This window comes from Nanorana parkeri, unplaced genomic scaffold (genome assembly GCF_000935625.1).
Source record: "Nanorana parkeri isolate BGI_ZX_2015 unplaced genomic scaffold, ASM93562v1 scaffold282, whole genome shotgun sequence".
Lineage (NCBI taxonomy): Eukaryota > Metazoa > Chordata > Amphibia > Anura > Dicroglossidae > Nanorana > Nanorana parkeri.
This window is the reverse complement of record NW_017306550.1, coordinates 724,864-737,438: the sequence shown is the minus strand read 5'-3', so window position 1 is coordinate 737,438 and position 12,575 is coordinate 724,864. Positions and strand designations below refer to the sequence as shown.

At 41.4% G+C, this 12,575-nt stretch overlaps 1 protein-coding gene across 1 annotated transcript in view; it reads left to right on the top strand.

Moving 5' to 3' along the window:
• LOC108787751 (serotransferrin-1-like) overlaps positions 1–8,500 on the top strand; it is a 33,961-nt gene extending 25,461 nt beyond the window's left edge. Inside the window, exons 15-18 of the mRNA XM_018557374.1 lie at positions 2,224–2,306; positions 2,458–2,642; positions 4,630–4,819; positions 8,415–8,500. Coding sequence (XP_018412876.1) covers positions 2,224–2,306; positions 2,458–2,642; positions 4,630–4,819; positions 8,415–8,464 — 508 coding nt within the window. The 3' untranslated portion in view covers positions 8,465–8,500. The remainder of the gene's footprint in view (positions 1–2,223; positions 2,307–2,457; positions 2,643–4,629; positions 4,820–8,414) is intronic.
• Positions 8,501–12,575: the final 4,075 nt, after the last annotated feature.

Genomic DNA, 12,575 nt, shown 5'->3' with positions numbered 1-12,575 from the left:
CCTGAGGTTGACTAAAACTGGATGTACATGGGGACAATTTTCCACACAACAAATTGCAGTGCCTTTCACCTGACAACAGTATAGTCTATATGGGGATGATTTATAAATCATCCAGCCAACCATACACTGGCCGAATGCCCCTCGCATGGAATTCTTACCACTAGATGGAGCTGAGGAGCATAGGAATTAATACATCATCCCCTGAGTGTTTATAACTTCAGCTACACAGGCAGTCCCCAGGTTACGAACAAGATAGGGACTGTAGGTTTGTTCTTAAGTTGAATTTATATGTAAGTTGGAACAGGTACATTTTTTAGGTGTAACTCCAGCCAAAAAAAAAAAATGTTTTAGTTTTGGATAACATAGGGAAGGGTTACGTTTTGTTTTGCTGTCTGTGCCCCTGTTCAGAACCAGCACTTGTATCAGATATGTTTTTCGGCATTGTTACAGGCAAACAAGTAGACAAGGAAGACAAATAAAAGTGTTCAGTACACTGTACAGTACATACAGGGTTACGACAGGGGTAATGACAGTCAGAGCCAACTTCCTGTTCAGCACCAGACCCGGAAGAGGCAGGTAGAGGCACTCACTAACAACTTCCTGCAGGAGGTACAGTACTGTACAGTATTAAAATCCAGACCTACTACTCGTCTGCGATCGTCGGCACGAGCACCGTTACTAGTGGAACGCTGCGTGGTGGAACGCTGCGCGGTACAGTGGCTGCAGTCTCAGACCTCGGTTCGTAAGTACAGGTTGTATGTAAGTCGAGCCTTCATAAGTTGGGTCTGCCTGTAATCAATTTATAACTGACCTAAATGCAAACAAAATATATACACTAACCCTTATTTACTATAGGAATTAAGCATATTCACTTTGCAAAGTGAATTTTCAATTCAAAACCTAATTTTCTCTAAGCTGAATTTGGCGAAAATATCTTTGCAAAGAATACCCAATCACGTGCAAGGAAAAAAACACATTTTTGCTTGCACATGATTGAATGATTGAAGTCAGCACAGTTTAGTTTACTTTCACAATGCTAAGTGAAAATTCCCTTGCAAAGCCAACATGCTCTACTTCTTCAGGGTCACTATGATATTTGACATGTTATAAAAGCCTAAGTGGCACTTTCTCTTAAGGTCCCCATAAACTGTGCGAATTTCAGCCGGTTCTCAGCTGATCGAATGAGCTGGCTGGAAAATCTTCGTACAACCAGAGCCGGCAGCCAATGAGCTGCTGGCTCTGTTCAGATATTCTGACAGCGCAATGCAAACAGCGGGATTCCTCAATTGACACACTTATAGAGGGGAATGTATCAAAACTGGAGCAGACAGAATGTGGAGCAGTTGCCCTTGGCAACCAATCAGCTTCTCTCTTCACTTTGTTCAATTAATATTTGAAAATAAAGAGAGAAGCTGATTGGTTGCCATGGACATCTGCTCCAGATTCTGTCTCCAGTTTTAATAAATTCCCTTCATAGTGTTGATGGAGGTATCTGCTCTATTTTTTTGTTCAGCCTGTGGGTTGAACGAGAAAAATAGAACAGTGTATGGCCAGCCTTACTCTGGGAATCTGCTTCCAGTAGCCAGACCATGCTCTAGCAGTGAGATCCCAACTCCAGCACACAGATTTGTCTTTCCTGTGTCCTGCATCAGCACTCACATATACAGTATATAATACTTCCACTATTCCTCAGATGCTACCTAATATATATATTGAAAAACAATGGAACAAGTGATTCTTCAACCATAAGTATGTGTAATTCTGTTTTTGACTATTCAAGAAAAGTCCAGTGTCTGGCAAAACAAATGAAATGTATGAGCAATGCCGTCAATGCCATGACATGTTTTATTTACTTTGGTGATGTGCATTTTTTTTTTTGCAACTACTTAAACATTGTTTTTCCATTACTGATGGTAGGTAGGACCATACTGTCATTTTACTCCACATTTTGTACATCTCCATAGCTGCCTGGTGTTCCACAGGGCTTAAATTGATTTTGTATCTGTTACATGGCTCTGTAACCTTTCTGCATTTCAACAGGCTATAAAAGCAGAAATGCTGTGCAACATTTTATGAAGTATGCTGCACATTTCAAGAAGTCTCTGGGAAACTTGCTGGACTGCAAGGTCAGCAGCAAGCTACAAATGTCGGTTTTTGAAATACTGCTATATGTAAAAAAATGTTATGCATTTTTCCATTGTATTAACCTGATGGTGCTTTTAGGTGTTTAGTCGGAGACCCAAGTGGCCGGATCTATGGGGATGTTGCATTTTTGGAGCACCACTCACTCCTAAATAACATAGCAAGTAAGAAGTTCCATCTCCATCTTTATAATATTTCGCCAGCAGAATCTCGAATATTAAACCATGAACATTGTAAACCTTTATCCCTGATTTTCAATCTTTCTGCCCTTTATTAATGCTAAGAGAACATAATGCAGCAAATGTTTTGCTATAGATCTGGAATCTTCTGGTTGGGCATATGGCTATAGTGCGTCAGACTTTGACCTGTTGTGTCCTAATGGTGAAAGAGTCCCACTGACAAAATGGAAGATCTGTAATCTAGGTGTGATCCCACCCAGTGTAGTGATGACACGTCCTGTAATTACTGCAAGGATCCAAGACTTTCTCATGAAATCCCAGGTATGAAACCTTCCTCACTAGGAATTTATACTATAGAGAGGAATTGGGTATAATTTGCCTAATAATGTGGAATTATTTGTGCATAACCCAACATGGAGCCTATGAATGAGGTCTAAGGTGTAGATACAGACTACTCCTCTTGTAGAAGGTAATAATAGACACAGGTCACATATAATTTTCTTATCCTATGTAAGGCCCCTTTTACACAAGCACCTTCAGTTCCAATCAGCAGGGCATATGTGCATGGATCCCCTGCTGATTGGAGCAGTTCAGAACAGATGTCACCATTCTGTCATCCGTGTCCATGTTAGATCTATGGGGAGTGCAATGAAAATGGATGTGTGTCCATTTACATCAGATTCAGTGGCGTCACAAGGGGGGGTGCGGTCCGCACCCAGGTAACACCACTGGGTGACACCAAAATGACTGACAGTCATTTTGGTGTTACCCACTCTGAAAAGTCGACCACTCGGTCATGGACCGAGAGCCCGACAGTTTCAGGAGAGAGTAGGGGACCCGGCGGCATACCTTATCCTGCCGTATGAACATCCCCCCCTCCTTGTCGGCGTCCATCACCAAGATGGCCACCGGGAGGTATCAATAAGATGGCCGCACATGCGCGATTACTTAATCACGCATGCTCGTGACGATATCACGCGCATGCGATGACGTCACAGCGGGGTGTCATCCGGTATCCACGCCTGGGGACACCCGGCCTCGGGACGCCCCTGATCAGATTACCCCTCATCCACCGCAGTCAAGTCTGCCAAAATTAAACTCTGTTGCGTTTGGTTTCCCAGACCTGGCCGGAGTAGGTGTTCATTGGATGTAAACGGATGCATGTCCGTTTAGATTCAGCTGCCCATAGACTAAAGGTGCCCATACACCCTACGACCATCACAAGACTTTTGTTTTGCGATGGTCTTAAGCTTATTAAAAGCTCGTACGGGTTCTCGGCGGGTTTTCAAGCCTGCTTGTTCGACGGAAGACGTGCAACCGTACAGTAGAAACGGTCGCACGCCTTCCATACACTGTACGATTATCGTACGATCGCGGGATTTCACACTATTCTCGTACGAGAATCGTGCAGTGTATGGGCACCTTTAGGATTTTCTTGTAACTAGTAAAGTTTTAGCCTTTGGTATGAATGCTAGTGTGTTTCTTGCAAATGCATACCTCTGCTGTACGTCTGAGCAAAAGGACATTGGGGTTAATTCACTAGTAGAGGCTATTTACTTTGCGAATGTTTACTATGAAAAGTGGATAATAGCAAATAAGGTGAATGTGTTCACGTTGAGTACCTAGTCATGTTTGAGGGGAAAAAAACTGGATTTTTGCTAACATGATTGCTTGATTGACGTGGACACAGCACGACATTTACTAGCAAAAAATAAATACATTCATTGGTAATGACAGTTGGTGGAAGAATAAATTGTAAACACTTAGCATAAACCTATAGGCAAGGGTTAAATAATATGCATGAAGTTACAGATATAATAGAAAACTTGAGCTTGGTACCATACCATATGCACAAATTGTGACAGATATATGGCATCTGCAGTTGGTGGGGGGCCTTTTAATAGAGCAATTCTAATAAAATGTATAGGTATCCTTTATGCTGGTTAACACACTAATAGAAACTCATTTAGGAAAAATAATAAAAAGAAAAAAAAAGAAATGTGACAAACAGTTTTAACTAAAGGCATTGCTCCAAAGGGTTTGTAGGTGTATTTTACTTGCTGCCAGGCATTTGCCCATATCAACCCACAGTTCAGGAAATGATTGTACAGAAAAATATGGAGTTACACTTTAAAAGTAGAATAGCATAGAGTAGCAACGTATGAATTATACTTGCCTGGTTGTCACGTATGATTCGTAACAGGTGATATGGATTAACAATTGAGTGTCAGTAGTGGAGAAGTAGGCATATTCCAAAATCATGGTATAGTGCACATATATTTTACATATTTTGTGCCCTTTTTTCTAGGAATTCCTCAATAAAGATGAAGACTCTACCTTCCAACTCTTTAAGACAATGACAGCTAATGAAGAGGGTGATCTGCTTTTTAAAGACTCAACTTCTTGTCTTCTGCCAGTTGGTCACTATACACTTCAGGATATACTTGGAGAAAGTTTCATGCAGCTTGCTGACTCTGTGTTTGACTGCACAGAAGCAGGTACTCAATTTTATGGTAGTCACATTGGGGTTGATTTGCTAAAGGACATAGAGACTGTTCACTAAACAAAGTGAATGCTTGCTTTGGAAAGCATACTGTATGTTCATTTTGCTTAGTGAATGCAGTGAATCCATGTTTACGCTAATCATCCAGTTACATGCAAGCGAAAAATCTTTTTTTTTTTTATAATGCAGCTCACAGAGGGACACAGGAATTCATAGACTGTTGGGTTATACTGCTGCCTACAGGAGGATTTGGACACTGGCAAACAAAAAAATGGCGCCAGCCTGGTATAACCCCTCCTACTCCCAAAATGCTTTTGTTTTGTGGAAAAGCATTACCAAGAGCATGAGAAGAACACTATCGCAAGAGCCAAAGTCTGTCCCTTGATGGTACCAAATGCTGATCCAGGCCCATTTGTGGGAAAGCCAGCATTCATACCATCTCTTGCCTCACACGAAGTGAAGTATGCTTTCCATGTGTCACGTTAGACCTTCTGGGGAGTGTACTTCCCAGCCTTTAGCATCATGGGAATAACTGAAACACAGATGCCCCTGAATGATAAACTGGTCCCTGGAACAGATGCCCCAGAATGATAAACTGGTCCCTGGTAAAGAATATCCAGACAATCTGGAGGAGCCCATGGAGGGTCTGCCAGGAGCATGATCAGGTCAGAGTACCACATCCCCCTGGGCCAATGTTATGAAGACCACTAGGATGCCCTCTATTTTGATCCTGTGAAGCAGGTGAGGAAGGGGTTTCAGGTGAGGAAAGGTATAGATCATACTATACTGATCCCAGTGAGCCACCAAAGCATTCACTGCTGCCGACAGATGATCCCTGTACTTGGATAAAAATCTGTTCAATTTGTTGTTGAACCTTGAGGACAGGAGGTGCACATTGAGTGTTCTCTACCTGTGACACAGGGCCTGGAAAGCCTCCAGGTGAAGGGACCATTCTCCCAGGTCCAGACACTGCCAATTGAGACGGTCTTTCTGCCAGCTGTTCACACCTGGGAAATGAAAGCAGACAAGGCTGGAAAATGTAATTCTGCTCAGGACAGAATCTTGTATGCCGCTCTTGTTGTGACAAGACTTCTGGTTCCTCCCTGGTGGATGATGTACGCCACTGCTGTGGCATTGTCCGACTGAATATTGATTGGATGACTCTCCAGTCAGTATGTCCCGTGTTACAAAAACAGCCATACTGTATCAGCCGCAGTTCTAGAGTGTTGATTGGGAGATGAAATTTCTCCAACTAAGTTCCCTGCACCAACACGGTGTTCAGGTCACCTCACCATTCCAATAGGCTAGCACCTATATTGAGGATCTTCCAAGAGTTTGGAAGAAAGAACTACTCTAACCCCAGAGCAGGAATCCTGAGCCACCAGGTCACAGAAAACCTGGTATTTGGTGCCAGGCGGATTGGTCTGTTCAAGGACTGTACTGATTTGTCCTACAAAAACAGAATGTTTTGCTGAAGGGGGTAGGGAGTGGAATTGGGCAAATTGGACTGGCAAACATAAGCCCCAGAACTCTCTGGGACATGGAGTCTGAAGAGTCCAAGCCTGGGAATAGAGAGTTTGAAGTTTCTTCTGCGGAAGGAAAACCCTTGCGTGAGCAGTGCCAAGAACAATGCCCAGATACTCCAAGCAATGAGTTGGTTCCATCACTGACTTCTGAAGGTTCGGGACCCAGCGGAACCTCTTTAAGGTCTGGACAGTTTAGGTTACATTGTTACTCAGAACCTGTGCCAGTTGCTCCCTTAGCAGGAGGTCATCTAGAAGATTGACAACAGTGGAGATTCCGTGAGAGCGTAGCAAGGCTAGCACAGGGGTCAGAGGATAGGTAGGAAGGGAAAGCATTCATATAAAAACTTAAATACCCCACATTTCCGTCAGGGAACACTTTAAAAGCTTTTACCGCTCATCAATTTAGTGCTAACAGTGATCAATGGCTCTAGAATGATTGCCTGCACTCTGACATTCGCAGCGATATGTAACACGTGTAGCCCAATTTTCGTTTTTGCACGTAGGTGCACTGACACGTGTTTGCGTATGTATGTGGACTTTAAAAACATTTTTCTTGCAATTTTTAAATTTACTTCACTTTACTTTAATTTTTTTTAAACACTTTTTTTTTACACTAACCTTATTGCTATCACAGGGGGATAATAAGCCCCCTATGTAATAGCAGATAGGGTGTGACAGGTCCTCTTTATGGAGACATTAGAGGTCTTTCAGACCCCTAATATCACCTAGGGACGCCAAAGAAGCGGAGGAAGCAGAGATCTGCTTCCCCAGGTTCATCTCCTGTCTCTAAGAGCTGGATAATGTAAATAGTGACACCGGAAGTGATGTAATACACATCACTTCCGGGCCCAGTGATTAGAGGAGAGATCAGCAGCTGGAAGACGCTAAATCTCTCTCCGATCATCGAGGGGAGACCCACCGTGCCGGTCCCAGGCCCCGCATGGGGGAGAGCGGTTCCCCGGGGAAGCCAGTGGCGGCGGAGGGAGCAGCACATGCTGGCGATCTGTACAAACGATACTGTGGCTGTATAGACGCCAGATCGCTTGTACATTAACAGCCATCGCTGGCTGTTTAAAATGACACCAAGAACAAGGCTGCAGCTGCAGCCGTGTTCTTGGTTTAACCACTTCTGCGGGCTGCTGTATACGTATTGTGGCACAGAAGTGGTTAACAAGGTAATTCCTGATGCTTGGCCCACCCAGCCTACTCACAAAGCGACTCAGCAAGTTTCACATACGCCCAATGCAGAATCCGATGCTCTAAGGTCACATTCCAGGCTAGTCCCGCAATCATCCATTCCAGCAAGGTCTGGGTATAGCCTCCAAAGATATTGCTGAGGATACGCCAATCAGGGTAGCTGCATATAAAGACCAGCTCAGGCAGCTTGTAGGGAATTCTAACTGAAGAAGAAAATCATCTTGATTAAAGAAAAGAGGGGTGGAATTTTCTCAGCAGAGCAGAGGAAAGGTGTCCATCCTCCTAGGACACTAGAAAATACAAAGGCACGCTAGGAGTAGGAGGACTTTTACCGTACTGGCACTGTTTTCTTATTCGCCAATGTCCAAATCCAAAAAAGAAAGTTTTTATTTTGAATTCTGTTTATCTCAAACATGATTGGGTATTCAAAGGCAAAATAGCTTATTATTCATGAACCTGAAAAGTGGGTAGTCACTCTTTAAAGTTTCTATTACTCTTTAGTAAATCAACCGCATGGTCTTTAGATTTGTCTTTTGAGTATTACTTTTGCTATTTATTACTTCTGCAATTTAGCTCAGTTTTTTAAAGGAACAGTACCATGTTTTGTATCAGAAGACTAACAGTAATTTATTTCATGCTGTAATGAATTTGCTAACATTGCAAACAGCAATCCAACCAAATAACATTCAGCGATGTACTGTAGTCAGATCCATAAAAGAAAATTATAATATTGATTCATCTGTGAAAAGAGGCATCAGTAATAAAGATTCTAATGTCAACTGCTCATAGAGAGGTCAAAGGTGTCTAATACAATATTTTTCTGTTGCTTTACCATATATTCTAACCACTCATAATTCATGTTTTCAGGTATCTTGGATTTCTGTAATTCAGACATTTGTGCAGACACCAGGAGTTAGTAGCTGAAATAATTTGGTTTGTAAACTGTCATGTCAAAATGAAAAGTAATCATTTTTGCATCACGAGTTGTAAGTAAAATGAAAGGTTGATAATTACAAAAACTTCTTAATATAAAACGGAATAAAATCAAAATACATGTAAGACATCACATATACATGAGATTGTATTTGCTTGTGAGATAAATGTATTATAAGATGTATGTATATCCCTTGCAGACATTTGTCTGAGCTAAAATCAATGTACTAACAAATGGTAATTTTCAGCAAGGGGTTAAATTTCATGTCTGGCAGACTAGCAATATGGATAGTGCCATCATTGACTAGGCATGAACTTACTATCCTTGTTTGTGCTTGTTCACTTTATTTTTGGCTGCCTGTGTCCTGCAGGTCAGATTTCCTTCCACTTCCTGTTTTGGAGATGCAACAGGAAATAAAATGGTAACCCCACCAAAGGGAATTCCCATTTTAGTCAACTATCACCAGTTCAACGATCACTATTCAATGATTTCCCCTCACCGCTTGTTCTGGTGACAACTCAAAAATTCTGAACACACTTTAATTACAGTACTTAGCGCATTTCCAACCCGGGACTCATGGCTTGCATAATTGCTATGTGGTCAGGGACTCCAAAATATATGGACATGAACCTTTTTTAGTAATGCAGCACAGCATGTTAACATGCGTTTTGGTGGGCTGCAGTGCAAGTGCATTGGGGTGACATTCAGAATGTATGGCATTGCAGTGGACCAATGCACATAAAATGCATTGCCATGCATTACTGCAACACAAAAGTTGAATCCAGTCCAGGCCACATTCTTATTTCTTGTGCATTTACAACCAGTAACACATTGATGGAAAATTGCTGAAAACTGCAAAGAAAATGTAGCCAGTGGTTTTTTGTTGTAATGTCCAGTCACAGGGTAGGAAGAGGATGTGAAAGTGAAACACCGGAAGAGAAGATCAGGTCTCCCTCTTTTTTTCTCATCGAGCAGACTAAACATTTCCAGGAGAAATTTTTTTTTTTTCCGACAGGGTTAAAAGTAAACCTGCCGCTCCGTGTGCACAGTGAGAGGGGATAGCAGTCTTCCCCTCTCACCTGTCACAGAAGTTCCAGCACAGTGCTGTGCTAGAACTCCTCTATTGGAGGTGACAGGGTCTATAAAGAGAACGTCTCACCTCCTATTGCTATTACACAGGGGCTTGTTACCTCTGTGTGATAGCAATGAAGTTAAGTGGAAAAAAAAATAGATACAATTATTAAAGAAATAAAAATAAAAGAATTAAAAAAATAAAAAAGCGATTAAAAATAAACAAATTATTAAAAAATAAGAAAATTATAAAAAATAAACAATAATAAGGTGAGAGTCCTCCTCATCCCTCTCCTAGCGCAGCAGTGTCAGTTCTCCCGCCACGCCGCCAGATGTCGCATCATCCCTAAATTTTACCGTTGGGGTTCACCACAACTTGGCACATGTTACCAAGGGGTCCCGGGCCCTAGAAAGGTTGAGAACCACTGATATACAGTATGTATTCCATGTGTATTTAGCCGTTTGCCCGGAGTTCAGCTTTCCACTACATCCGGCACTCTTAGCAATATATGATTACGATCTGGTACTCCAGTAGAAACTGCAAGGTTTTTATTGCCACCTGTGTCCCTACTGGCAAAATTTCCCAGAAAGTTATGAAAAATCTCCACTAGGAACAAAAGGTGTGGGAAAAGGTAAGGACATCTAAAATTTTTAATAATTTTCTGTGCCTTACTGCCCTGGTGACAAACACATTCCCTCATTTCTTGTATGGTATAGAAGCACAGACAGAAAAGTAAAATTAGAATGTTGCATATAGTGTGGTAAAGCCCAACACCCTTTTACATTTGAGGCCTTTAAATCCATGTGTGCAAGGACTAAGCAGATAAGGATACTGGGGCCTATGCTAAAATACATGGGTGTCTTTCATCTGTTGTTACCATTCAACTTTTTGGCACGAAAGTGAACACTCCTAAGGTGATTCCCAAAAAGGTACTAAACCACTAAGTAGTAAAAGTATAACGTTAGCAATGTAACTTCTATATTTCTGTCCTGACATGGACCTGCGAGCTCTAATTGTCCATTCCTGAAAGGAACACTTTTCCTAGTTTTATTGTATTGCAGTTGTTTTGTAAGAATGCTACAGAATTGTATTGTTGGTTCTTACCTTGCACACTGTGAAACTGAACCATTAATGAGGTTATATGACTGTATTATACCCCTCAGCCACTTCATTGCTAATAAAAAAAAAACTGTCACATGGCAGCTGGCAAACACGGTTATAACTTTATACGTTTTAAATAAATTATACTATTCTAATTAAATTCAGCTTGTTGACTTATGTAATCATGTATTTCCTGTAAAGGCATATTCATGTTCCGGAGAATTGTTATACCAACAGCTGGTAAATGGAAAAAGCATGTTGATAAATGTGGCAGACTGCTGAAGTTAAGGGGAGGCATGTAATGTTTCTGTTGTCTGCAATGGAAGTACATGAAATTTAGACTCTCAGGTATCAAACAGAAGACAACACAGTCCGTGCACACAGTTAAGTTCCGTGTCAACTGGCTTTGGGCTTTTGTCAATGGCATCAGTTTGAGATGTTTCGGAGATCATTCAAAATTAATTGACCAGTGGATTTAACTCACAGTTGCCCTGCTTCAAACAGGGTTTACATTCCCATAGGCTTGTGTGGCTACTTTTCTTCCCCATGGTCCCCGTGTGTCTTGTAAAGTAGCCACTGCTCCAAGCTCGCTCCTGTGATGGACTACAATCTCACTACAAATTAGTAAACTAAACATAAGATTGTAGTCTATCACAGGAGTGAGCTTGGAGAGGTGACTACTCTACAACACACAGGGATCAGGGGGAACAAAAAGTAGCCACCCTCCTGAAGGAAGGACAGTGTCACCACCAATTCAGAGATGATTTGAGGATCTACAGCTGAGCGATACATAAGATACATTTTAGTGAATAGTTAAAAAGGTACTTGAATGTATTTTTTAAAATTTTACTCCTGAGTTTACTGTCACTTGAAGGATTTACTAAACCAACGTATGCATATTGCCTCTGCTCCTTAGACAGAACCTAGACATTCCCAGAACCCATTTTAAATTATAGTACAGAGTCCTTCTTACATGCACCTCCAACACTGGAACTCACTTCCCACTTCTTTCTTTAAGGCTTTGCCCCTAGACATTAATAGGTTATTAAATCTATGCATCAAATAATACAAAGCAATGTACAATGAGGGTACTTTGTGTAACGTTGGTCCTTTTTATTTACTATATTATTATCTACTGCTTTCCTAATTTAGATCGGTCCCGGCCTTACAGGAACCTACATTCTGATGTCCCTACTATATCAAATACACACACAGGATGGTGAGCACCTGGTGCACACCAATACAAATCTAAGATGAATTACAGATTCCATTGGTGTCATTGGTGGGAGCAGAAAAAGAATCTTAGTGATGCAAGGGAAGAATTTTAAACCCTTGGCCACCATGGCGTCTTATGCTTATAGCACTACCTGAGACATTTAAAAATCTTGCCCAGTCTGAACTTTACACAGCCTGTAGAATTTGTTTTGCGGAATGCATATCATTTGAACATACAACCATATTGTGGGGAATGGTAGGGATTAATAAAAAGTGTCAGAGACAAATTCTATTAACTGGTGCTTTTGCCCGTAGCAAACTACCAGCGTCTAACAGCTTTGAAAAACAGATTGGCTGCCCTCCAGTTGAGAAAGTTTGTCTCAGACACTTTTTAATTCCGTCCATTGTACAGATACTATTTTTGTGAATCCTCAAACTATTTTATAAAAAAAAAAATGACTGACAGGCCCACGAACAGAATTTTCTCAAATGCAGCGTAAAAGTGAGTCGGCTTTAGTTTCGAAGGCTGTTCATGGGCCCAATATACTGTTGCAACTTTTAAAAGTCTACTACAGAAAAGAAATACCTACATCATGTACCAAGAGTCCCAGGACGTTGTTACTATAGGTCACAGCCTACACTAGATTTATAAAGTCTTCCAAAACCACAATGGCAACACAAAATGTCTTGATGACAACATAGCACT